Source organism: Monopterus albus, unplaced genomic scaffold, assembly GCF_001952655.1.
Source record: "Monopterus albus unplaced genomic scaffold, M_albus_1.0 scaffold126.1, whole genome shotgun sequence".
Lineage (NCBI taxonomy): Eukaryota > Metazoa > Chordata > Actinopteri > Synbranchiformes > Synbranchidae > Monopterus > Monopterus albus.
In genome coordinates, this window is record NW_018128006.1 from 1,904,121 (window position 1) to 1,930,493 (window position 26,373).

Below are 26,373 nucleotides of genomic sequence, written 5' to 3' on the forward strand. Positions count from 1 at the left end.
CCACAGGGCCCGGGGTGCTTGATGGGGATGAGGGTCCTCCTCAGACACTCCGCTTTGCCTCGCTCACAGTCATTGTTGTACGTGTGGCCGTCTTTGCCGCACACGGGCTTGTAGGTACCGTCACACTGAATGGGATCGCAGGAGCAGCCTGCAGTCTGCTTTTCCACCAGACACACGGCGTTGTAGGCACACTCCTCCTTACACTCCTCTGAAAGGAGAGATGGGTAAAAATTTGATTAATCCAGTAGCTGTCTTAGAACCATTCAGGGTTAACCTAACCATCATTCTAACCCATTTTCAGAATGTACCTAGTATAGAAGCATCTGCATTTGTTATATTTATCCACCAGGTTATTCAGTATTTTTTAAATTGTCACCCATCTGTACAGACACTGATAAGGCTGTTTAGAGCTTTCTAGAACTGCCAATTCTCAAACAGTGTGACAGACTGATCGCCAAAGAGGAAAGGGCAACAGAAGTACTCAGCAAGCATAAAAAAACATTTCAAGCTAGCAAAGTGCTGAACTGATTGTTTTTCCTTCTGTGTGACTGCTGGCCTAACCATGGGGAAATAAATCAGCTTTCATCCAAACAGGAGCTACATGTTAGGGTGGACTTATGTCACCGGTAGTGCGTGTAAATGCTTTTCTTTCAGCAGCAAAGGTTAAGCCTTTGGTGTAAATACATAAAACACATCAGAAATAAATATATGTTAACTGACAAAAATGTGGTTGCTACTCTAAGAGGGATCTAAGCGGCTGGTGACAATACTAGAAAATAAAAAGAGACAAAATTTGCCACACAAATGAGTTGTGGAGTGCTTATTAGTTTGTGTTTAACTTGAAAATTATTTCATTACTTCTTTTGTTCCAATCAAATTAAGTGAAAATTATTGGTTAACCTGTTTACTTAATTTGTAGAAAATTAGCATCACTCATGTTTTTTTTTTCTAAACTTAAGGTAAATTCTCTGAAGCCGTGAGCGTAATTTACCACAATGACAGAAGTCACTATACTGAATCTGGCTTTTTTTTAAATTCACTTAACTTTTATTAGTTTATTATGATAATATCCGTGGCAAAAAAACAATCACACTAACAAATTCTGCAAAGTGACACTTAATGACATTACAGTTGAAGCTGTTACTACATTTTTAGAAATGTTCCCTATGACAACTGACAAGATATTAGCTTCACCATGCTCTGTTCTATCTCTAACAATATTTTTAATATAATTGGGAAACTCAAGAATTTAATTTTAAGGTCAAGTTAAAGACTAAACTATTATATTCATTATAGTTTGACTCAGTAAGCAGAAATCTACTGTGGAAATTAAGAAAAAGAAAGAAATACTGGTAATGTGAAATGGCAAATTTGTCACTGAAGTGAGAAAATCCAATTTGAAGTAGGCCTCTGTTCTGGAGGCGCTCACTAGACTCCGAATTTATTTCATTCCTGATCAGTGGATCAAATCTGTACAGCAATTCAATTCCTTCTTCCCCTCCCTTTAAAAGCCTGTCATGCCAAACTTAATTACATCGCTGCTGTATCTGAGTGTGAGGGCTACAAGGATGTGCAGTGTCATGGTTACAAGTGAAAATGGCCATTTTCATTAGTTACCAATTTGCAATTTGCTTAAGGATATGATTTCATGGATCTCTGTTTCAAATTAAATTATTCTTTCATTTGAAAAAGGCATGGCAGAAAAAGAAAACTGTTCACACATGCACGTTCCTCACAAGCATACTGTACTGACACACAAACACAAACGAACAATGCTACTTAGACTGTGATTTGTTAAAATTTAAGCCCTCACACTCTGCCAACAGCCTGTCAAGTGGAGCAGACAGGAGAATTAGGGTGTGTCAAAGATCAGTCTTCACTGTTGACTGAACTATCGGGCGTCCTGCAGTGATCAATCATTGTCTTTAGCGTCGTCAGGGGTCTCAATACATACAATACATGACGGTCTCTGCCCACCTCTGTCATAAACCAACATAACTGTGACTTTGGCAGCACCTACTGACAATACAGCAGGAGAACTGGATTTCCTCTGATGGCTATCAGGCATAGAAGTAAAAGCTGAGCTTTTTTGACTAAGGAGTAAAACCCCTGTTCTAATATCATAGATAACACCCCTGGAGGCTCTTATCAGGTTGGAGAAGGCTACTGCTAGCATGGATACAGTACCAGTACAGTACCCCAATACCTCAAAGTCATTTATCTGTGTGCAGTGGAGTGGAATACAATTACTGAGTTAGATTTTAATGCAAATTCCCCTGCATCTGTTTATTTATTGGGCACAAATCATTTGAAATATGTGAAAGCTTACATACATGACAATATGACGCAGATGCTTTGCTACTGTGTTTTGCTTACCCTCTGTTGAATGTTTGCCAGGCCATATTGTTTAACCCAACTTCTGGGGGTGGCTTGCATTTGTTAAAACACAGACCACATTTGATGAGTAGACCCTTGTGGTTAATTTGGAAATTTCCCAGATTTTCTGGATCTGAACATTAAGAGCTTTATAATGAAGCGCTCTCTTCATCATCTATACAACTAATACATTTCCATGAATTTACAGTAACTTCTAATGACCACAAAGCTCTTCCTTACCCAGCCTTCTGCAGCGTCCTGTGTGGATCTTCTTGAGCTTGATGCCTTTCTGCATACCCGTTGCTGTCATGGCACACTCACTGGGGTAGGTTTCGCCGTCACTGGCACACAGAGGCTCATTAGCTGGGGGGCACGACTCCGGCAGACCAAAAGTGAGGGGCTGACGAGTAAGCGCCTCCACCCGGCACAATGTGTTAAGACTGTTCTCGCTGTCTTTACATGGGTCTGTGGACACAAAGGAATTCATGAATATGTGCTGTGTTACGTAGCTGGTAAGTAGAATATATTGATTTGGAAGATAACATGAAAAATGTCTATATTAATTAGACCCTGGGGATAAAAAAGGCTTTGATCAAAAACACCTTGGTCCAATTTTTTGGTCTTCTGTGGGAAATTGAAGGATACCTTGACAAAAGAAAAAGAACATTAAAAATATAATGGGGCTTGATGCATCTTTGGCTAAATAGAAACCAAAATTTAGCTCCTGTTAGACAGAGCACTGGTAACACAGTGTGTAAATTACAGTAAATAATATAAATGCAATACATTTTTCAGGCCAAATAATCTTCTCAGTATAGGCTATAAGTGAAAAGAAGAGAGGGTAAAACTATAAGAGTGGGTAGCGGGGACAACAAGACAGAATCCTCCATCATTGCTGCTCCAGAGATATTATCAGCAGCCCTGCAGCTAAGAGCAGCTCCAAGTAGGACCTTGGATGTGAAGGGGAGACAAGGAAATGGATGAAGAGACTGTCGGCTTGATTTGCTCCCTGGCACCTTCCTCCTTCCAGGGGGAGCTTTGGTCTGGCACGCTCGGCCGTATCAGTCCGTGATCATAATGGAATTGGTTTGTTGATGTGGGGTACGGGGGGGGGGGGGGGGTTTTACTCCTTGAAATGGGAGCCCGGGCTTTATCCTGCTCACCACACTTTCAGCATGTGGAAAGACAAAGGATTTGTGTAGCACCGTGACATATTAAATCACTGCCAAACTGTCGACAAGTCATTCAAAACACACCAAGGATGAAACACCCTACCATCAGGAAAGGAGTAGGAAGAATGAGAAAGGAAGAATAAGGGGAAATGGTTTCCAAAGACCTCTGGCAGGCATACAGAGAGCCACAATGCAGGAACATAAAAAGGGACAGAGCGCTTTGGCTGTGGAGGCCTGGGAGGCGGAGTGACCACAGGCAGCTTTAGCCAGGCCTTGGGCTCTTGTCTATCAGCACAATGCAAAGGTTTGCAGAGACTAGCAACCAAGCAAACAGGGGTTTTATCATAATGCAAGAAGTGTCTCTGCATAAGGCAGTGCCTCACCCTCCAGCCAGGCTATTATCTGAGAGCCCGTTACTGTACCACCCATTAACTGAGAAGAACAGCTTCCAGGATTCATGGTTTCCTCTAGCTGAGCAAGTAGGGTAATTACAAACAGAATGGCCTGTTTGCTGCATAAACTAGCAGATAAATCAACTGCATTTATCTGGGTAGGGCTACCAATTTGAAATAGCATAGGTTTTAGATGAAATGGCTGTTTGAAGATTTAGAGGGCCATCAGGGCCAACTGGTCCCTTGGGCCTCAGCCCTCCCCTAGGGAGGATGGGGCAATTCGGGTCACTTTGGCTGACTCAAGCTGGATTTATATGACCAACCTAACGCTGGCGGAACTGCACATCCATCTCTCATTGCCCACCACCCCGCTCTGTTTCCCGGAGGCTCCCACTGCTAAGAGACAGAGTTTGTGTCTGCTGTTCTTGCCCTCCATCTGGCTCACGCAGAAAAAAGAAAAAAAAAACCTCAAAGTTGAGCGCCTTGGGAGTAAACAACCATCGCCTGATAATAACAAGGATGAGCAAAAAAGCAGGGCCCGACAAAAATGACAGCGCTGAAGACCTACTTAGAGAAAACAACAATTCACACTGCAGGAATACCTGTGTAAAGCCACCTGAATGAAAAATGAGAATTAGGAAATGCATGCCGTAAGTAAGTGGGATATGTGAAGGAGAAACAACAAAAGCCAGAGGTAGTAAATAAAGTGAAGACAAGAAGAGAGAAAGAAAAGAAGGCTTTTTCATAGTCAATTTACCATTTAAGTCATTTATCCAGCAAAATTGCCAAAAATTTGCTGTTTTCAGCATCTCAGATGTGAGGGTGTTTTGCTTGTAGTTCAATTATATCATTGTAAATGTATCATCTTATCAAACAAAAGTGAAGATGATGTCTTGAGAAATTATGATAGGCATGTTTCACTGTTGCTAGACACCTCCATTGATTCATCAGTAAAAAAAACACTTCAACAGAATAGATGAAAGCGAGAGACGTCTCACCGCAGTGCCCTTGGTACTGCACACGTATGTTCTTCTGGCTCTTGCAGGCATGCTGATGGAGTTCACACTCGTTCCGGTAGTCCTTCCCATCACTGCCACACACTGTCTGCTGAGGCTTGCCTTCACAGCCGAGGGGGCACATGCATTTAGCTGACAAGCCATCAGACGACTGGACACAGGTGCTGCCATAGCTGCAGGTCACCTCGGTGCAGGGGTCCTTCAAAGCTGCAGGCAGGGATACAACATGAAAACAACATTTAGTGAAAAGCAGAGGGGTTCTTATGCTGAAGAGTACACCTGTCAACCAGCTGTACTCCAGGACACTCACTACTACTGTACACTGTACTGTAGAGTCCATCATCAATGACAGTTCACCTTATTTAAGAGGTTGATGGTGCACTTTTGGAAGCCCACTGCTGTTATTCTGGGTTTGAAGAACTACTTGACACCCCTGGATAAGTAGCACTACCACAGCTGTCTACTCATACAAACAAGTTGTGTTTCATTTCATAGTGCAGAGTGAATTGAATTAGGAGCTTTGCATTCATAGCACATTCCCTTTTGCTATGCTCAAGCATGCTTTAATCGCCATGGCTAAAAAGCGACCCTCTGAATATTTACCTTTCTACAAATGAGAGTGAGGGAGTGGAAGGAAAAGGGAGAGAGGTATTCCCCCTAAGGTCTTTGTTTTCACCCTAATTAAACAGCACATCACTTGTGGCTGAGTGACTCATTCCAGTGATAGGCTTTAATTTTGCCAGTGTTTGCCACTGATAGAGGAATTCATTTGCTCCACAGAAGGCGGCCATCAGGCTACAATCACTGTCATCTTGCAGCACGATGCACATTTATGACTCCCGTGAACAAACACACTCTCTTGTGAGACAGGAGCTGAGCATCAGCAGCCCTCGCATTTCCTAAGCCCGCCAAATTTAGAATAAATATTTGCTTGTGTTTGATATTATCCCCTCTTTCCTCACAACCATCATGGTGTATCTGAAAGGGGAAATGCATATATTAAACCTCCAACTGTTTGTTTTTTTTCACTCACTCCTAAAAGACAATTGCAGACTACGTTTCAGGTTTGTCTTTTTTGAAAATTTGATACCTGCCTTCAGGATGGAGTGGTACTGCCTTGTTAATAAGAAACTGGAGTGGGTGCAGAAATATATTATGGATGTGTAAGAAGACAGAAGGAGCGACGAGGAGTGTGCTTGATCAAAGGTTAGCCCCCCACCTTACTTTCCTTATCCTCATGACCTGACCCCCACCCCCGCCAATTCTCTCCTTTCAAGTCCTTTTGAGCTTTGGTGCGTTGGACTCGCTAACGAACACTCCCTCCCACTTTTTATATTTGCTCTGTACTGCAGCAGGAACTTTGAAACTGACTCTAGACCTAAATTATAACAAGGATCCCTCAAGACTAACTTCAAAATAAAGTACATTTCTAACTAAAAGAGACTGTTGAAAAAAGACTTACCGAAATGATACTTCATTACTGAAAACCATAAGTCACTGTGAGCTGTGATGATAGCTTAATGGCCGCCAGTGTGGACAAGACTGTGACACCTCTCATTTGTATCTAATCATATGAACAATGAGACTCCATTGGTTTGTTGGAAACTGCGGTAATGACCTTGTTATATCAGAACAGGTAAAAAGTGCATGTTAAATCACAGCAGCAGTAATTACACACAAGCTACATTTACTGATCAATTTGCATGTTCACTGTACTTTATAGTATAAAATATTTTTGGCCCTTGTTATGTAGTTTATAGTAGTAAACCCCCCCTCAAAGCCATACTGTTCTGATAGCCCCAGCATTGGAGGTGAGAGGAGGAGGTACAGTATGTCCTGACGAAAATAAGCACATTGTTAGTGTGCTTAATGGTTTCGATAAACTGGTGGTTGTTAATGTGGAGGCAGCAGTCACAGCTACCCAGGAAGTGGAGGAAGGAGAGGGAGAAGCCCAGTGATCCTCCTTGCCTGCAGAGACGGGCCCCTGTTTGCTGTGTGACAGTAAACAGCATTCTCCTTGCACTTCTTGATCTCATTAAATAATAGCCCAGACTTTCTCTCCCTCTATCCAACCTTCTTTTGCTCCAAGCCAAGCTGGCGTGTTGACAGGCAAAGAAGGGTGGGAGCAATAGTCAGGGGCACAAGAGCAAGGTAGAATAGGAGGGAAGAGGGGGCTCTTGATTTGAATACTAACAGGGGCCGATTTGGATACGAAGCGCAGCCTCGATGGGCGTTAATGTAGATAAGCCTCCCTTCTCAGACTCAGACAAGCAGGCAAATTGCCTGGGCGAATGTGATCAGTGTAACAAGCACCCATACAAAAAAAAAAAAAAAACACTCAATACAGCAAATTTCAGGGAGTTCTCACTTATATTTTCTCATTATTATCAGGTGAAAGGTGGCAGGAAAAAAGAAGAAAAAGCAGGAAGCTGAAAAAATCAGCAGAGCTGACTTTGCTAAATTAGAATGATCCTTGCTGCCAATTAAGATCAGTCTCCTTCACTGGAATAAAGCTCAGCAAGGTTTAGACTGCAAGGATAATGAGGAAAAAAAGACTGCTAAGGATACAGATAGAGATAAAGACACTACGTCACACTGAAGCAACGGCAACATCCACAGATGACATTTCTAGTTTATGGGGGACAAGGGGAGGTCATCCCAAGGAACTGTCAGCATTCTAAGACCCAATTAAAGGAATAATCCTTCATGTGTTTACATATTTGTTGAAAAAGACTTAACTGAGTAATGGAGACAGATTATTATTATTTTTTTTTACATTTAAGAAACTGCTCTATAATCGGACAATTTTTAAAAGAACTCTGGACTCATCCTTGTCAGTCACAGCTGGAGATGCATTTGATTGGGTCTTTTTACTAAATGACTGCTCCTATTCCTCTAATCACAGGCATGCAGTCTTTGAATGCACACGGCCCCCTGGAATATCTAACCTCAGCAGGTTTGCTTCATTTGAATTAGAAGCCTGGCATCGTTCAGTAGTCAGGGATGTGCAGTGCTGTAATTGGACTACCTGTGCACCTACAGTGTGAATTCATGTGCTGTAGTGATTTGGGGCTTTTCACAAAAAGTATGAGCATCTCTGCAAGTTGGGCCATAATATCAGTGCAAGGTGGACACAAAGACATATTCATTGTTCATGAATGTAAAGAGACAAAAAGGAGACAAGGGCTCACACAGCTACCTACAGCTAATGGTTTTACAGTTAAGAGCTAGTGGGGCAAACAAACACGCAAAAGAGTTCAGGAGTAAAATTAATATTACTTCACTTTAATTTAAAATTGAACAGGCCTCTACAGTCACACTTCCACAAATAGAGACAAGTGGACAAAACTTTCTAGATTCTAGCTTGAGCTGCAGATACTATGAAGAACATTTGAAAAGATTTTTGACCCAACATCTCTGAATCTTTTTCCATTTACCAAGTATGTTTTTCCCACATGCACAAAAATGACTACATGTTTTTACATTCAGAAAGTATTTGAAAACTGCAAAACAAATGACATTAGTACTTCCAGATGCATAGTTTTGTGCAGAGCTGGTGGATTGTTAATGGTGGAACTGAGTAGTAGTTTAATTTTACTGAGTTTGATGTCAGACCCTTGACAACTGAAAAGTAAAGAACCTTTGGCAAGACAGTGAAGAGCAGGTGATGGGAGGATGACGTCACCCTCAAAAGTGGGTCAGAAGGGTTTTTAGAGGATTAAAGTGATCTTCTCCCCTCTCGTCTCTCCGCTTGGCAGACAGCAGACACAACAGCCAGGCAGGTGGGGAACTGCTGCTCTCTGATCCACTGCTTTGTGCTGCAGTTTATTACTGCTTCATTAGGGATCGGGAGGTGTCAGCACCATGCTGGCTTTACCTGATGCCCTGCTGCCATGGCACCAGTCGCATTCTAGATGTGTGTGTCTGTGTGTTTATACTGTATATGCCAGTGTACAGGCGGTTATGGAGTTCAGATAAGTCTGCAAGTGAGGTTTTGATATATATGCATGCGTATTTCTGTGTGTGTGCACACATGTGTGGTGCTTCCTGTTGTGCTGTAGCGATAAGGGAGGGAGCAGGGGGCTGCAGCTAATCAAATACAATGATGCAATGTGGAAGAACTTGGCAGTGTTGTTCTAATCAAGAACCTCCCCCCATCACCAGCAGGAGAAGAAAAAGAAGCAGAAACAGAAAAGAGAAAGAAAGAATAATAGACAAAAATGAGAGAACTGAGCTAAAATAATTTTTTTATATTTTTATATATATATATATATATGAAAATACTGCAAGAGAGGAGTGCAGAAAAACTGAAGAAATATGCAACACAATCCAACATTTAGGGAAGAGTGGGGTCGAACAGTCTTTAATTTACTCTCATACCAATGCACCTGCCTCAATCATATTTTACTATATCAAACTTGCACAAGTATGACGATGTTTTATATCATTTAGAAGTTGATATATTTTCTATAAAAGGTACAACTTAATTTATTTTTGAGATCTCGGATAGTACTTTTGACTCTGTGGGGTAAACTCTCTGTTCATATAGAAATATATTGTACAATAGATCTGATTATATAGAAGTACTGTAGCTTATGACATCTAAAACCAAGAAAAGGGCTAATAACAGACATTACAGTTGACCCCAAAACCACCTTACTGCTAGCATATCACAGCTACTAGTATAATATACCTGTTAGCTGTTAACTAATAGAAACAAGCTTTGAAATGCTATGACTTAGTGGTTATAGGCCAAAAAATATAGTGTTTTTTTAACCCAAAGTACTGCTAGATGGGCAAAGAGGTACTTTTAGCTGCAGCACAATATTCAAATATTCTTCCATTAACACTAGGGACGCTCCAAAGACCAAAAATTGCCATTCAGGACAGTCTTAAGTGGTGGTATAGAGCAATGTGTAGAAGTGAGATAATGGGAATGGTCAGAATGGGGTGAAGAAAAAGACACACACACACTCTTCATTCTCTCTACTGTGAGGCCAGTTGCTAGAAGATGGTTTTCTGTGTTTGATGTAGTTCTTCAAAGAGCTCCATTGAACGGTAGCTGCTCTCTTTTACACGCGTTGCTGTTTTACCCTTGAGAATGGAAAATGAACCACGAAAAGCCTCATCATATTCCAGTCAGGCCACACTCACAGCAAAGTTATATGTATGTGTGTGTGTGTGTGTGTGTGTGTGTGTGTGTGTGTATTGCATAGTTTTGTCTGGACAGAGTTTTAGCCAAATGTCAATGCAAGACGGAGACGGAAATAACTTTTAAGTGGGGACAAGGAATAAATACTTCAATACATACACTTTATTTTGGAAGGCAATAATATTATTGATCTCAAAAAGATAAATGTTTCAGAAAAATATAAATAACAGATACTAAAATACTAAAATACTAAATGCTGAAAGGTCTTATGATTCCAAAATAGTCACTTCTGTACTGTAGCTGTCATTTTCCAGTGGCAGATATCTGATGCTTGAAAGATGCAGTGAAGCACAGGTGGGGGTGCTGAAATGACTACACAGGGCCCATTTATTCAGCTGAGTGACAGAGAGAAGGCAGGGCAGGATTAAATTGTCTGGATGTGGCATTTATGACAAACACAGTCAGAGATGTGCGGGCCTTTCAAAGGACAGTGCACGATTTAAATTCTTCAGCTACAGTAAACACAACATTTTTAAGGTTGTATGTTAATGTAATCCAGTTAGTGAAGCCAACTATCCTGCAGACACAGAGCAACATTTATATTTATTCCATCCAGTGTTAATAGGAAAACATTAATCTCTGCATCTTTAAAATATCAAAACAACAAGAGAGAACCACCATGTCCTTTATGCTAATAAAAATGGCAAAAGTGATTATGATGCATTTCATTGCACACACATCTACTGTGGGATTTGGAAGAATTCATGTCTGTAGTAAGAAAGCTGCGATGATAGCCATCCTGTAAAAGCTGAAGAAACAATCCTATAACTGGACCTGTGTATTTAGGCCAGGTGAAAGTGCCATCAGTGTCTTGTTGAAGGACTCTGAACAGTTATACATCATCTGTCAAAGCTTCCACGCTGTCAGTGCTACATCTCACTTTATTTCCTACCCGTAATCCTGATGGACAGTCTCTTTAACCCCGCGGCCTTCCTGTCACCCTATTGGCCAATGGGAGAAAAGTCAGTATTACCTGTTGAAAAGTCATCAGTGCTTGTATGGAGAGTTGTGTTTCTTGGATTAAGTCTAAAGCTTTTGAAAACAACAAAGAAGTTGGGGAGAGCAGTTGGAGATGCTATTAACTGCTTGTTTGTTTACCTCTTTATGGCCAGGATCGCACAATCAATAATGCATTTATGTTGTTTAAAAGCGTTGTTGTACACCAAGCACCGTTGGTTCAAATGCACCGAGATGAAACTCGTTAGACCCAGTGAGCAGATGCATTACCGTGAACATTTATACTACAGTTAAGGTTCACTGATGAAATGTTATCATTGCTAAAACTTCAGAGAGCAACAAACAGGACAAATGACTTTAGTTTGTCTAACAGTCTAAAAGCTGAATAAATCCAATGTGCAAAGCGCCTTGATGCTCTCAAACTGACAATAAAACAACTAGATGCTGCATTTGAAATTAGTTAATGTTCATCAGAGAGCAATGCATTCAGGATGTCATCCTGGCTGTAGAAAGAGGCACAAGGACTCATGTGGGCTAAGTTACACATATGCCACAAGTTTCCTTTTATTAGCTCCTGATTAAAGAGAGCTGATGGTAGTGGGGAGCCAAAATCATCACTGATGTGCAGTGAAACACTGGCTAATCATGCTTGGCCTCTGCCATCAGCACTCACTAATAAGTGATGGCCGCTGGGCGCAATATGCTGTTCAGAGCTGTTAAAACATCTCTTTCAGCACACTAGGTGTTGGTCCTCAAAACAAAAAATGATGTTGATTGTTCTGACCTTTCTCAAATCTTCACTTGTTTTTTTAGGAACTGCTGGGGAGTTTCGCCTGTGCCAGCTGCTAAAAACGATTAAACTGAAGCAATAGATGCGAGCACTGCTGCTTGGTCACAGATCAAACAGCACCTCATGGCTTGACTATAAATGGTCAGACATCAAAAAGTTTAGAAACCAATTTGCTAAATGATGACTTTTACATTCTGAGTGATTTTTTTGGGGAGAATAAACTACAATCAACAGAAATAAGAAGCAATCTGTTGTAAGCAAATGCATTTATACCCCACTACTGAGCGCCTGGCATCAAAGATTCAGACTTAATTAAAAAAAAAATAACAAGGATCCAGTGGACTGAAAACTTGTGTAAAAAAGACTGAAATGCTGTTTCTGATCTTCCATCTGTGTTTCTCTCGCTCACACACACACATTTGCAATCAGATGAACCCCTCAAATCAGCGTGCCCATTTCAGACTTGCGTTATAGGACCCTGTTTAGCATGACAACAATTTAATTTAAGCTTTTTTGATAAGCCTCACTGGGACACAGAGAGAGGCAGCATGAAGCCGCAAGAGCGGCAGCGAGCACTGACATTTATCCAGTGCAAAGAGTAGATGAAAATAACTTGGATTGATTCTTTTCCTTTCTGGCAAGCTTTATTACTGCATATTTATTACTGGGTATGTGTGTGTGTGTTTACTATTCTGTGATGAAATTTTAGAGATTTAAATGTAAGAAAAAACATTTTGGCAAAAAAGTATATTGGCTTGTCATCGCAATCCTCACAGAGTTAGAATGGAATTAATGCAAATAGGGTAAACAGCAAACAACGTGGCATTCACATTGTTGGCAGACAATATACTGTAAGTCGTACGGTCAGCATCAGCAATCTAGTGATCCTGATGAAACTGACCTATTAACTCCACTGAGAAACAGCATTTCCATCGTGTATATTTAGATTTATTATGAACAGGACATTGTGCCAGGATACGCCACAAAAAGGATGTGTTACAATACAGGAAAACGAGAGGCGGGGAAGACTGTGAAACGTTTCATACAAAAATGTGGGTTCTTCAAAATAAATGGAATCCAGCTGGCAGGATGTAAATATGACATCCTGGGTTATGCGGTGCCATACTGTCACTGTTAGAGTTTTTAATCAGAAAAATTATGAAATCGAATAAAATAACTTCTAAAAACAGCAAACATGAAAGAATAATATTAGTAAATTTTTTTAATCTAATTATCATTACTCTTTTTTATGATGTATCATTTGGAAGTTATAATACTTAAGGTTTTCACTGAATAAAAATGTTTAATATTATTTATAGTAAGTATTTTTTTTCCCAACAATACCCACTCAGTATATTTTATTTTGTAATTACTTTTTTATATTGGGAGCTTCCATTGTTACTGGCAAAGTCCGCCAGTGCTGCGTGGCATTCAGAAGACAAAGGATTCATGGGAAATGGTGTACACATGCACTTAATCATTACTATTTATACATCTACAGTATCTCATTTATATTGCCCTCACAGTGAACTAATGGGTGTTGTATTAGAACTCTGGTAAGTTACTGCAATAAAAGCCAAACATTTCCTGCTGTTGGGGTTTCATATTAAAAGCATTGTACTTCCAAACCACAGGGTGGCTTTTATTATGAAGCAAACAGTAATCACAATGTGTATGATAACCAGACAGAGTTAGAACTAATATTGATTGTCCATTAAACATGCTTTTACATATGACATGGTCATTTTCTGAGATTTCTGTCAGTGAGTCATAGTGAAATATTAAACCACAGTGAGCTGTTGGAGGAAGAACCACAAACAACAAGCTAGACACCCCCAAATCCTCCTCCGGCTCACAAACTCTTTTCACTGGACACTGCTGTCAGTTCAAGTAACTGACTTAGGAGAATCATAAGTATAAGTAGCCTGGAGTATTTACAGAGCTAGTGGGCGTGTTCATGATGTTCTATCATGTGACGGCACGAAACTGGAAGAATACAAACATCTGATGGTGAAGAAAAACGGTCATTTACAATGAAGATGCCAATAAAAATGTATGACTAGAGACAAGATGAGATTCGGGAACTTCTTTCATTAAGAACCAACACCCGAATCATTAGACAAGTTAAAGGTACAGCGAGAGATTTGGTTGTTTAGGACTAAATTACAAACCAGCTGTGTGACCACGTCATGTCCCGCCTCCAGCGCACCCTAACCCAGGCGCACCCCGTGTATTTCCAGCAGGTGAGAACACATCTGACTCAGACTACTTCCTGTCGTGTGCACATGTGTGAAAGGGCAACTCTGGACAAAGTCCGGGCCTGATTCTGCGGACATAGTCCAGAGTTCATGTGTGAGCACGGCTATAGTGAACAAAAGAACTAAGAGCATGCCGTTACACATTGTATCGAAAGACTGTTAATGGAAAGTGCCGTGGATACTTTTTGTTGATCTCACTGCAGCATTTTGGAGAGTACACCATGAAATCAAACACTCAAATAATATATAGTAAATATAGTGGCAACAGACACAGCTCTAGACTAGTTAAGGTTTCTCACCAGGTAGAAGTGTCTACATATTTTCCACTTCAGAATTTCCTGAGGACAAATGACTGCTGTGTTTCTCTTCCTCCCACTCAGTCAAGCACATTCACATTCCAACACAGTCTCTCATTAGATCGCTAACATGAACACCGGCAGGACTCTCGGTCCCGATGACCCAGATCAATAGCCGCTGCACCACTTCATTTTGGCTTTGAGATAAGACGGTGTGAGTTGATTCACAAACACATCCATGTGGCTCAATGTGTCAACATCTGAATTTCATTCCCTACTGCAAAAGATGGTAAAAGTTTGGGAAGTTTAACACCTGTTGGCTCAATTTAAATTAGCTGTGGCAGAATTTACAATAGGTCTCCCAGTGGGAGCAAGAACTATTTAATTTGTCCTCTACTGCCATGATGTGAACACAGCATTACTCCAGGGGAGCGAAAGCAGTCGATGTACATTCATTAAGTAAACAGCAAGGCAGGAGTAGGTGTGTGTGTGTGTGTGTGTGTGTGTGTGCCTACAAGGGTTGGGTATGATATGATATTCATTGCAGATTCTTCTAATCATGTTCTGCTTTACATAATTTAAAAACAAATGAATAATAAGCTCAACAGGGATTAAATGAACAAAACATTTTATAGATAAGTGTCTTTGTTTGTGTCTGACAGAATTCAGAGGAAGTTTGGTTTACATGAGGATGTGTCCGGACTGTGTGACAACTCCTCCCACACACACACACACACACACACACACACACACACACACACACACACACATATACATACTGTATGTAGGCATACATAAAATACAAACCAAGTCAATAAAGAGATTAACAGATAATCTTTGGAAATCTATCTCCTCACCGCTGTCACAATTCTTGCTCCGCACAAATGAAATAAAATATCCACTACTGTCTGCTGAGCTGGTAGCTATCCTCATATTTTTACCACCGCTCTGCTTGTATTATTTTCTCTCCTTTCCATCTGTCCTGAAGTCTACACAGTGAAAACAAATAATGTATTATTCAGCAGAAGCCTAATGCATAAATACATTAAAAAGTCTCAAAACACAACCCCGTGTCTGGTCTTAAGCAGGTGTGTGTCGATATGGACGTGCGTGCTTGTGTGTGTGTACATAATCAGTGTTGCGCCTTCAGGTTTTCGAGAGGTGAACACTGGAGAGAGAAAAAGAGATGAAGAAGACAGGATTTGTCTTACAGGTTTTTGCAGACGAGTGAAACTACAAGTTAAGAGAGATGGAGGATTCCAGCTAAGGCCATTATCGTCTCTCTGTGTGCATGTGTGTTACTGTCTGAATGACGATAATAAGAATGTATATTTTTCAATCTGTTTGCAAAATGCCCGAGGTGTGTGTATATTTCACTAACTGTGTTTGTGTGTATCCATCTACATGCATAGGGGTATAAATACAGTATCAGTATACACACACACACACACACACACACATCCACAGAGTCAGTCAATCTGTCAGGTTCTGCATGTTATGGTTATGAATACCAAGCAAGAGTCAACGCCCTAGGGAAATGAAAGCATGAAGTTATTTACAATGACCTCTCGCCCTGTGTGTGTTAAGTGTGTGCGTGCATGTACATAAATGTGTTCAGCAATCACACCAGAGAAATTCGATTACTCTCTGCTTTTGTGCGTTTGTGTGCGTGTGTGTGTGTGTGTGCGTGCGCATGCATGTTAGGACTGATGAGAGCCATAGAAAGAAACAGAAAAAGATTTTGTCCTGAAGTCTCCAAGAGGCAAATGGAAAAGAAGGAAGGGAATGGGTGAAAAAGATAAAGAAGTGAGAAGGGGAGAGGACATGACTGAGTTATTTTTGGCCAAAAGTGACCAAATGAAGACAAGGGGGAAAGTGAGATATAAAGAAAAATGTACTTGAGAGGAAGAGGGAAGTACTGTAGCAAATGAGAGATAACACGAAGACAGAGGAAAAAGAAGGGTGTGTCATTGGGGTAACAAAAGGGTAGAGAGGAGTAGAGCAGAGGAAAAAAAGTAGCAGAGCAAAAGGAAGACATTGTGCGGGGGTAAAGGTGGAATAAGGTGGGTTGGCTTTCACCTCCCGACTCAATAGCTCAGCTCCAGAATGAGGCATCTGCTTGCAGGAGATTTCCTGAACCCTCAGCTCCCAGCCAGCTTTGGGCCTATGAGGGGATAAATCAGGGCTTTGCCTACCCCAACTCGGACACATTAACAACCAGCCAGACCAGCGCCAGACAAAAGACAAAATGTACAGCTGGATTAACAAGCTCAGACTGCTACAGCTAGTAAAAAGCCCAGTACAGGAGCGAAAAGAAGAAAAGACTTGGATACACAGGTGAACAAGAGGAAGCGAGACAGGTTTAAACCTTTAATGCCATAAATACAGAAAATATTTTAGAATCGCTAAATAGCTGTGAAAATGTTTATATATACCGTATACTACAACTAAAGAGTCGCACCAAATACTTTACACTTAAGATGAGAGGTTTACATCTGCCCAGTACTGGGTCTGACTGCCTGCAGTATGTTAGAGCACACAGAGCAGCAGGTGTGGAGTACTGATGCCTTTCTCCTTTCACTGCGAGGACACAAGAGTGTGTCGGTGCCGGAGAGATAAAGCCCTCTAAAGCACAGAGAGAGTGTGGAGAGTGGAAGGCAGCGGGCTGTGCTTATGGCCAACTCTCAGGAGCACACACCCCATGTGCACATGCACACAAAATCAACATCCATGCGTGCGCACACACTCCACTTTTTTTGCATTACTTGTTGCACTGCTTTAAGCAGTAAAAATAAAAAAGAAGAAAGAAAGAATGATAACTCCATGTTCCACTAGAGTGGCCACACCAGATGAGTTCTGCAGCACTTCTGAAGCTCTCTCTGAGAAAGGGGGAGTATTTACCACCCTGCTCCAAGTTCAATATTAGGAGAGCCAACATGGGGCACGTTCCCTCGCTGACTGCAGCGTGCGTGCACACACATGAACACACACACACCAAATGTCTCTCATCTCTATGAAGCAGAAAGGGCTTCTGCTGCCTATTTCTCCCCCTCCCTTTGAGTTCTTTCTTTTCTTAACTGGCTGCTTTTTTTCCACCTCATGTTGTTATCAGGCACTCCTGCTGGGCCAATTTAAACGCAGCTTCTTCTTTTAATTTTGATGATATCTGAGGCCATTATCTGCTCACTGCCTGACCGCTTGACCGCCTCACTGCCGGAAATATAGCCCCGTTGATCCCAAATCATCCATCTAGAACAAAAGGAGGATAATGAAGAAGCTGGCACAGAGCTGGTCTGAACTATTAAGAGCCAGGTTATGTGAATATTAGAGAGGAGCACTGAAGACAAGTAAGTGTTCTGGCCTCAACATCATCTGGGTCATTTTGTCCTGCCCTCAGGAGGGAACTTACACCAATACCTTGTCGCTTAAATGGTGTAATTGCCAGTTCAGTGTTATGAGGGTGGTGCTAAATGAATGTGGTTAAAAGAGACTTTTTCACTGTTGAGCCAAACTCAGTCAGAGGAGTGGGAATATATGGGCACCTGTCAGGAGGGGAGGGGAGGGCTGTGCCATCGCTACAGTGATGTCTGACAAAGTTCAGGTTCTAAATAAGCACTTTATTTGAAGTTAAAACCATGAAGCAGTGCACAGTGTAGGTCGGGAAAAGCCCTCACTGCTCAGCAAAACTAACCACACACAACTACCGTATGGACAGTGAGACAAAGTTGTGTCAGGAAGTTGGGCTGTAAACTGACAGATGTTTACAACAGACAGTTTATGTTTACTGTTCATTTTCAGTTCATTTTCTCTTTTAGGTGATCTGAGGGTTTATCACCTGTTTAATCATGTGAGTGCCCACACTTGCTGCTTCATTCAGTTTTATTTTAGCAAAGTCATGCACTCCCAAATCTCAAAAATTCACTTGTTGAGTACAGCAGCATACATAGTGACATGAACGACGGCCAAGACTGAAAATAAAACCCAGATTGAATGAAACCAGAATTTCCCATTAACAAGGTTATGGGGCGTGCAATTTCTAGTAAATGACCACAGAACATCAAAGCAAAATGATGTAGCAAAGTGCCCACTGTGGCCCCACAAGTGATAATTATAAGATAACGGCACATGCTGCATTGTACCTATGGCACAAATGGAGAAGGATATTAAAGTCAGCAAACTGATGGTCCACTTTAAAGCCTGCTAACATTAGCCACCATAAGATACTGGCCACATCAGACCAAGTAAGGCTGTAGCACTAAAATCCCTGAGTGTTTGAAGTGAGCACAGGTGCAATTTTTTTTAAGCACAAAAATGCTCACATTTTAGATGTGTCAGCATTCTCTAGGTGTCAGAGACCGGCTGGTTGATGCTCCCCTCCTGTTCACAAAAAGCACACCACAAGCCCCAGACTTATATTTCGTTCTAACAAAATGCTCCATATAACTCCAGTTCTTTAAAAAGAGGATAATCTGTGAGGAAAAAAAAACTTTGTTGCGGCTACACTTCTGAATGCCACATAAGACTTCCAAGTAGATTTGAATTGGACATGACAGTTTTTCAGAACGGCAGCCAATTCACTTACCCCAATGAAAACCCGCCATTCAAATCGGATGAGTAAAACGAGGCCTTGCACAAAAGCACCAATCCCGCTGCCCACACTTTTCTTAAAGTTAAAAGCTCTCTCTTTCCATCAGCTCTCTCTCCTCTTGCACCGTCTCCCACTTTTCTTCCTGTCTTTGCCTCCGTCTTGTTCCATCAGCACTGACAACTCCATAATAGCAGCCAGAGTGACCTGTCCAGACCCTGTGTACTGGCTGAATTTATTGGACACAGAAAGAGAATGAGAACCTGTCACTTGGCTTCCACTGACCTACTAACACCCTCTCTGTTTCACACACACAGCCTGGCAGACGGGCCAGTATACCGCCCTATCATATACCACAGTATACAACCATACAGAACCTCGTCAACATTGGATGAATGAAATGCCCAGTGGTCGCTGGTTACAAGTAATATTATAAATTACAAATAGTATGATTCTATTTCCTCAATGGTCGTTATTTTTTAACAGTTTTGCATCAAATATATTACAAATCACAGTGTAAGGGAACAGCTTTGTCAAGATTAAACAGGTGCAAAATAACAGAGATGACAGGGTGGTTAACAAGCCTCACTGCATTTTCTCCTTGGCTTTACTAATTATTTAAACACAGTTGTGCTGTGTGTTTCTTCACTGTTTACCTTCTGACACACAGCATTACATACAAGGCTGCACTGATTGCAGATTGAATTTGTTAAACTGAACTTTTTTAAACAGACTAAAACATCCAAAGCACGCCTGTCTCCGAGTTGAGCTTGATTTATGGCTCTGCGTTGAATCTATGCCGCAAGTACGACATAGGTAATGGGTAGCCTCACAGCACATGCTGCAGCCTGACGCGTACCTCTCCAGAAATGTAACTTACATGTCATGGCAAAGCAGATAACAACAACTGAGATTGGCTGCAACACATTTTCTCGTTCATGTCTCTCAGGGGGCGGACAAGGATGGAAAATCCCCCTCGCTCTTCCTCAGTTGGTCCAGTGGTCGTACAGACCGGACGTCTTCCCTCTTATCAATAATTATGCAATAATTTCAGTAAAAGCTATTGCTCTTAGTTTTAACTCCGACATGACCAGCTCAGTTTCAGTTGCCTCTGTTAGTAAGTAACAAAGAAGGCCAACACAGTGGCATAGAAACCTCTACTGCCAACCAGTATTTTTGGCAGCGTAATTGCAGAGCAACATGGACACAACAGGCACAAGTATAAATGCTCACAACAACGTAGGCCACTTGCATAGATTCAACGCAGAACCATAAATCAAGATTTATACTCCTGAGAGCTCTGTGTTCTTTGAGAAGAAGGCAGATTCAATGATCACAAGAAAATATTTGATATAAAAATGACCTTATCATTAGCATGAGTTATACTGGTCTCTTAAAAAAAAAATCAGCTTTTGACTCCATGTTGCTGACGAGAGAGGAAGTATGTGTTCTGGTGAGCCTGTAGTTACGGTATTTATCAACATTTTTTATATTTTACTCACAGTTTTGCTACTGCTGTTATCAGTGGTAATTATAGTGCTTCAGATGTCCTTAACCCTCTATGAGCCACCGTTACAGCACACTGCCTTCTCTTTTGGATTTAATCCACTCCTGTATTCTGTTCACAGATTCACTCACTTGCTCCTGCGTCGCAGTCTTCCTCTAAATGTTTCATAGCTCATTCCTCTTTCAGCATGACTCCCTCCCTTCCTCTCCATAGGCTTCTTCCCTCTCATCTCCATTGTATCCTCTGTTGCTCCTGTCCTCCATCTCTTTATTTTCTCTCTGCCTGTGGTGAGCAGTCACCAAGCTTGTTATTAGTGCCAGGTCCAAGCCAGCACTGTAATCAGACCTCTGGAATTAGCAGCAGGTCCACACTGGCAGGCAGGCACGGTGCTGACAAAACACTGTAGTTATTATTAAGGTTGCTGGAAAGTTTTGTAGCTTTGGCAGGAACCTGCTTCTCCCTTCAGTGCCCTGGATCGTGATGGGCTTTGCTAAAGAGAAGAAGGATAGGAACACACCAATGACTAAAGGATCAAATGCACACCGGGTGGCTACCAATAGGAATAGTGAGGGGCACACTTTGTTATTTTGAGAGGATGCAGGTACAGGCTGAAGACTAGGAGTGTGGCCATATTGGAAAATCAATAGATTTGACATAATGAGGATGTGTCTTTTTATTGTGGGCTAGAGACACAGCAAGGCGAAGTCTGTTGTATCAGGGCAGGATGTGACAGAATTCCAGTTACTTGACAAAAACTAGAATTACCGCTTTGCTGCAAGTCTTCCAATAATGACATTAGTCCGTTTTTTTTTTTTTTTTTTACTTTTTGTAATATCAGTACAGTACAGCCGATGAACAGTCAGATCTGTTCAGTGTCTGTTGCCTTCAAATTGTGAAAACATCTTTTTAACCAGAAGCCTACAGAGTATTTAAATGTCAAACTTGAAATGGCCTTACCACCTTCACAAGTCTCATATTCACACACTCCTACTGAAACATTTTGAAACAAGAAGAGGCAGAAAAGGCAAGTCACTCTACAAGAGTCAGGGGATTTCTGAAAATGGGATACTTGATACTTTGCATTGAAAGCACATGAAGTTATCTCAAATCATTTTCCATTTGTTTAAAACACTGTCATACTGATAATGACATCGGGCAAGCTGTAAAAATGGATCTTTTCTGCCAGTGCCCCTAAGAGGGGTGTGTTGGTTGATGTGATGGTACTTACAGCACGGTCCTTTGCGTAGCACCTTGATGCGTCGCTGTGTGTTGCACTGGGCTTTCTCCAACTCACACTCGTTAGAGTACGTGGACGAATCTGAGCCGCAAACAGGTGCGACCAAAGACGGACACTCCACTCTCTTGCAAACACACTCAGCCTTGGCCGGGTCAGTCGGGTCACGCTCACACATGGCACCAAAACCACATAGCATTCCTCTGCAGCCTGCAAGACAGGAAAAGAAAGAAGAAGGGGTCTTAGGACTGCGATGTTTAACATATGATCTAGACAATGGTTTTATAACTATTTCAAGTCCAATTAGCTCAAAGCTGTCTGATCACCATTCAGTTAAACACCTTAAGGTGTGTGATCTGAACGGGTCATGCATGCACAAACTCTAAGTTGTTTTGTCTTTCATTACGTCTTAGAGAATTTTTTTTATAAGTGAATGCAAAGAAAGTTTGTTTTAACACCAGAAAGGCACATCTGAACAAATTCATCTCAAAATGTGTCAGCTGGTGGGTTCTTTATGAACTCTACACAGTTCAGGAATGCAAATGCATCAGGAATTAAATGTGATCTTAGTATAAAGCATACAGATGCTCTCAATTAATTTAGGAAGAATCAGTCCATCCATGCAGAGCAAGCATAGTGTGCTGTTGGGTGCTGAGCCTTTTGCAAAATTTGGAAAAGCATCAGTATTCAAAAGTCAGTAACAACATTAAAACTAATCAAAGAGCAGCTGGCTGATACACACAGTCTGGTGGACAGCTCTTTTTCATTCCCTGAAAAGACGGCGGCCTTTAAAACATTAGTGATACGCCATCCAGAAAAACATGGAGGGACAAAGAGAGACCCAGGGTAGCCACACACTTCAAGACTTCACAAGTCAAGCAACAACTCTTAAGACTTTGATCCTAAGCTTTCCACTGACTCCGCAGCTTTGTGCAAAACAGCAAACTGTAAACTTGTCAGATGCAGCTGAACACACAAAGCAAAAAGGGAGTGTATGTGTATGTGCTGTGTATACACAACATCAGCTTAGAGAATAATTGACCCATGTAGTGGCAACTACAGCTGCTGTGGCTCTGTGCCTGCTTTGGGGGCTGTTGGGCATCCAGCTGGCGTCACGCCCTTGCCTCAGCACCAGGGGTATTAAAAGACATGGCAAACTCTCACAGGTGCTCAACCTGATTTGAAATCAAGGAACAACAGCACATAAAAGTCCACTCTTAAAAAATCATCTTGGGTGGAGGGGTGAACAACCAGTGTCACTGCTGAGGATATATATGTCTCACACTCATGCACACATGCATGCACAAGCACAACTATTTCTTATCAGTGGCTCCCATGTCAGGACTAAACGCAAGGCTGGGTGTCCACTCGCTGGCAGGTGGCTTTTGCTATACTGGATAGGCCCACAGACAGTCTGAAAGACACATACACAAACTCTTGCGTACATAGACAACTGGTCCAGCATCTGCCCAAGGCATCTCATTCTGTTTCTCTCCTCACATGGAAGCACACTGTGTGAATGTGAGTGTGTGTGTGTGTAGAGTGACAGGCAAGGAGGCTGTTTTTGACTTGCCCACTGTTCCCTGTGGGAGCACGTCTGACAGCTACCTGAGCTCACTCTCTTTTGTACCAGGGGAAAAAGAAGTGTGAGTGTGTGTGTGTATGTGTACGCGAGGCGACCCACGACTGCATCTGTATTCCTGACTGCATGCGTGTGTCTGAGAGGTGTAGGCATTATGTGTCTCACACATACACACACACACAAGCATGACCATGTGCTTGTCACCACTGGCCCACTGCTTTGCCATTACTTCACACCGGGAGCTGTGTGTGTATGTGTGTGCCCACATGTGAGTGTCAGCGTGGCTCATATCAGCGTGGCTCAGAGGCGAAGCCAAGCGAGCAGAGTGACAAGAGGTGAAATTCAATCGAACTGTGTCAGATGTGTACAAGCAGGAGGGAGGGTGTCTGATAGTATGAGAGGAGAACACACAAAAGTCTGAGGTTGCAGGTAACCCAACAATTTCTATATGTTTTAAATGTATCGGTTCTCTTTTTAGCAATATAGGCAACACCTGTGTACTTCAGTATAGTCATCAAGCAAACATGTTAAATGCATACCTCATTAAAAAACAGACTGCAAACACCTACAGTGAACTCACAACCTGGAAAGAAGAAAAAAAAAATCACTAATGCCTGCGGTGGTTTGTAACCAAATCTCTTCTGCGATGTTTTCCTATAAGACAATCTCACTCTAGCCTCGAGCTTAGCTGACTGACAAAGGACTGACATCGGAGCTGAGGGCTCTGTCAAAGTGAAGGTATCAAATACAGGCTCTGGACTGAATGTACATACTTATATACAGTACAAGGGGTTCTTTCCTGGGAAAAATCCTCCTGGTACATGAGAAAAACTATGTTTCATACTTATTTAAAATGAGAATATGACCTTGGTAGTTAATAAGAATGGCGTAGTCTACCATGACTGAAAACAAAAATATGCAACCAACAAAATTAATTCCAACAATAAATTCCAACATTGCTGGCTCAAACCCAGTCTGACTGACAGGCAACCACTGGGATTACTAAACCATAAAACCAGTGGTTCACGTGGACATGTCCAGGAGTGCACCTCACACTGTCCGTGTGTTTACTTGCGTGTTGGAAGCCCTGGTTGTACAAATAGCGCACAGAGGAGCCTACAGAAACACCATGAAATGCATGTATATGTACAGTGTATCCAACCTCTGGTAAAACACAGCAAAACCAAACTACACACACTTTAAAATAAACTGCATCGGCAGGTCAAACTTGGAATTGGCCAAGAAAATTGTAATGTCTAAGCATTCAAGTCGCTTTGTTCTGAGCTAGGTACATTAGTACGAGTCCACTTTCTCTATCCATAACCCTAAGCAGTAAAAAAAAATATGGAACAGTGCTGAATACGAAACACAATGTTTCACACTGCAATCAAACACCAGTCTACTCTGGGAAATCCTTGTTTCTTCTGACCCATCCATCCAGGTCAGTATCCTCCTAACGTGGACTTTGTAATACTATATACTACGTCACCTAAATTCCTTTGCTTGTGTCATAATTTGTCCAGTCACTAGAGGTCGCCTAACCATATAATATGAACGTTAACTGTTGGTCGTTATAACCTGCTGGAACAAACTGGCACGTGGACTTGTTTTCTTTTACAGGACAGTCTTAATGTTATAGTAGAATACTAAAACAGTTTGCAGACAACAAATGTGTTTATAAGGAATATACTGTTCCACTGGGACTAATAGGCAGGACCTTTAGAGATTCTTTTCTCTCAATACGCAGGTAACAAAGTCTGCTCTGTTGGTGTATTCAAGCAAGAAAGTAGCTTCCAGCTGAGCTAAAATAATGACAGGGGAGATTTAAAAAAAAGAAGAAGCATTTTTTAATGTGGAGTGGCTGCACTGCACTGCACTGTTCTTCTGCTGTGTATATTGCTGAGAGCTGTTGTACGATATCTCCAGAAGGATGACAGTTGTCTTGATATTGTAAAACCAATGTGCTTTTGTATCAAAACATTTTCAGAGTGAAAGCTTTGCACTTCTTTGTGAAAACATCTTTTTCAGTACAATGACTGGGTATATGTATGTGTGCATGCTTGTCAGTGCATGCAACTGGGTAAGGTAATAATCTTTCAGCCCTGCAGTGTTAAAAACTTCACTTCTACGCAGCTTTTTTTTTTTCTGTTGGAGGCTGAGGAAGAAAATCCCATTGGGGAGAAACGATAGCATGTCCAGTTTGCACTTGTCAAGGCAAACCTCTTGTCCAGGTATCACTTCATCCCCAGATTGAAGACTCACCCATTAAATATGACACGGTGTCGAAGCCTTAAGGATGCTCTCAGTGCATCGTTGGATTATGAAAGGAACGGAACAGCGTGGTTGTGATTAAAGCCATGGTGAAAAAAAATGCCAGGCTTTACGACTTGAAAGAAAGTCTGGAATAGTTCTCTGGTGGCAATTTTCCACACATTCATTTGTCAGGCCTGATCAGGATTCAGCTTTGGTGTTAGGTGATACACATTTCAGTTAATTTCTCCGGTGGATTACAGCACATGCTACTGTGTAAAAGAAGAGATTCTTTTTTGCCAATTTCACAACAACGCAGACCATGTTATCTTGACATATTTAGGACAGTGCAGCTATATACTTCCAAATTCAATCCTAGTTTTAAAATAGAATTCCAACCATGTTGAATGAAAGATGCATATTTCATCATGTGACATATTATCTGTGCAACTTTGTGTGCCAGTTTCTTTTTTTGGACATAGATTCAGACAGACATAGATTCAATAAATATGCCCCAAAAGCACTAGTTCCTATTACTTTGAGATTGCTTCTACTCTGTGAACAAAATGTCCCCACAGCCTGTTTGTGGTGAAATGCTCTATCAGTTTCATTGTTTTGCTGCCTTGTTGCATTTACTTCAAACAAAGTGAAAAGGGGAGAAATGGACTGTCATGGCAAGCACGAACGCGTTCAGACCCAATAAGGCAGAGTCGCCCTGACAAACTCAAAATCGCTACTTTAGGGAA

At 41.5% G+C, this 26,373-nt stretch overlaps 1 protein-coding gene across 1 annotated transcript in view; it reads right to left on the minus strand.

Annotated features, from left to right (window-relative positions):
• The window catches only part of agrn (agrin), a 235,319-nt gene that overhangs the window by 78,420 nt on the left and 130,526 nt on the right, over positions 1–26,373 (minus strand). Inside the window, exons 4-7 of the mRNA XM_020612511.1 lie at positions 21,790–22,005; positions 4,939–5,163; positions 2,617–2,841; positions 2–208 (exon numbers count right to left, since the gene is read on the minus strand). Coding sequence (XP_020468167.1) covers positions 2–208; positions 2,617–2,841; positions 4,939–5,163; positions 21,790–22,005 — 873 coding nt within the window. The remainder of the gene's footprint in view (position 1; positions 209–2,616; positions 2,842–4,938; positions 5,164–21,789; positions 22,006–26,373) is intronic.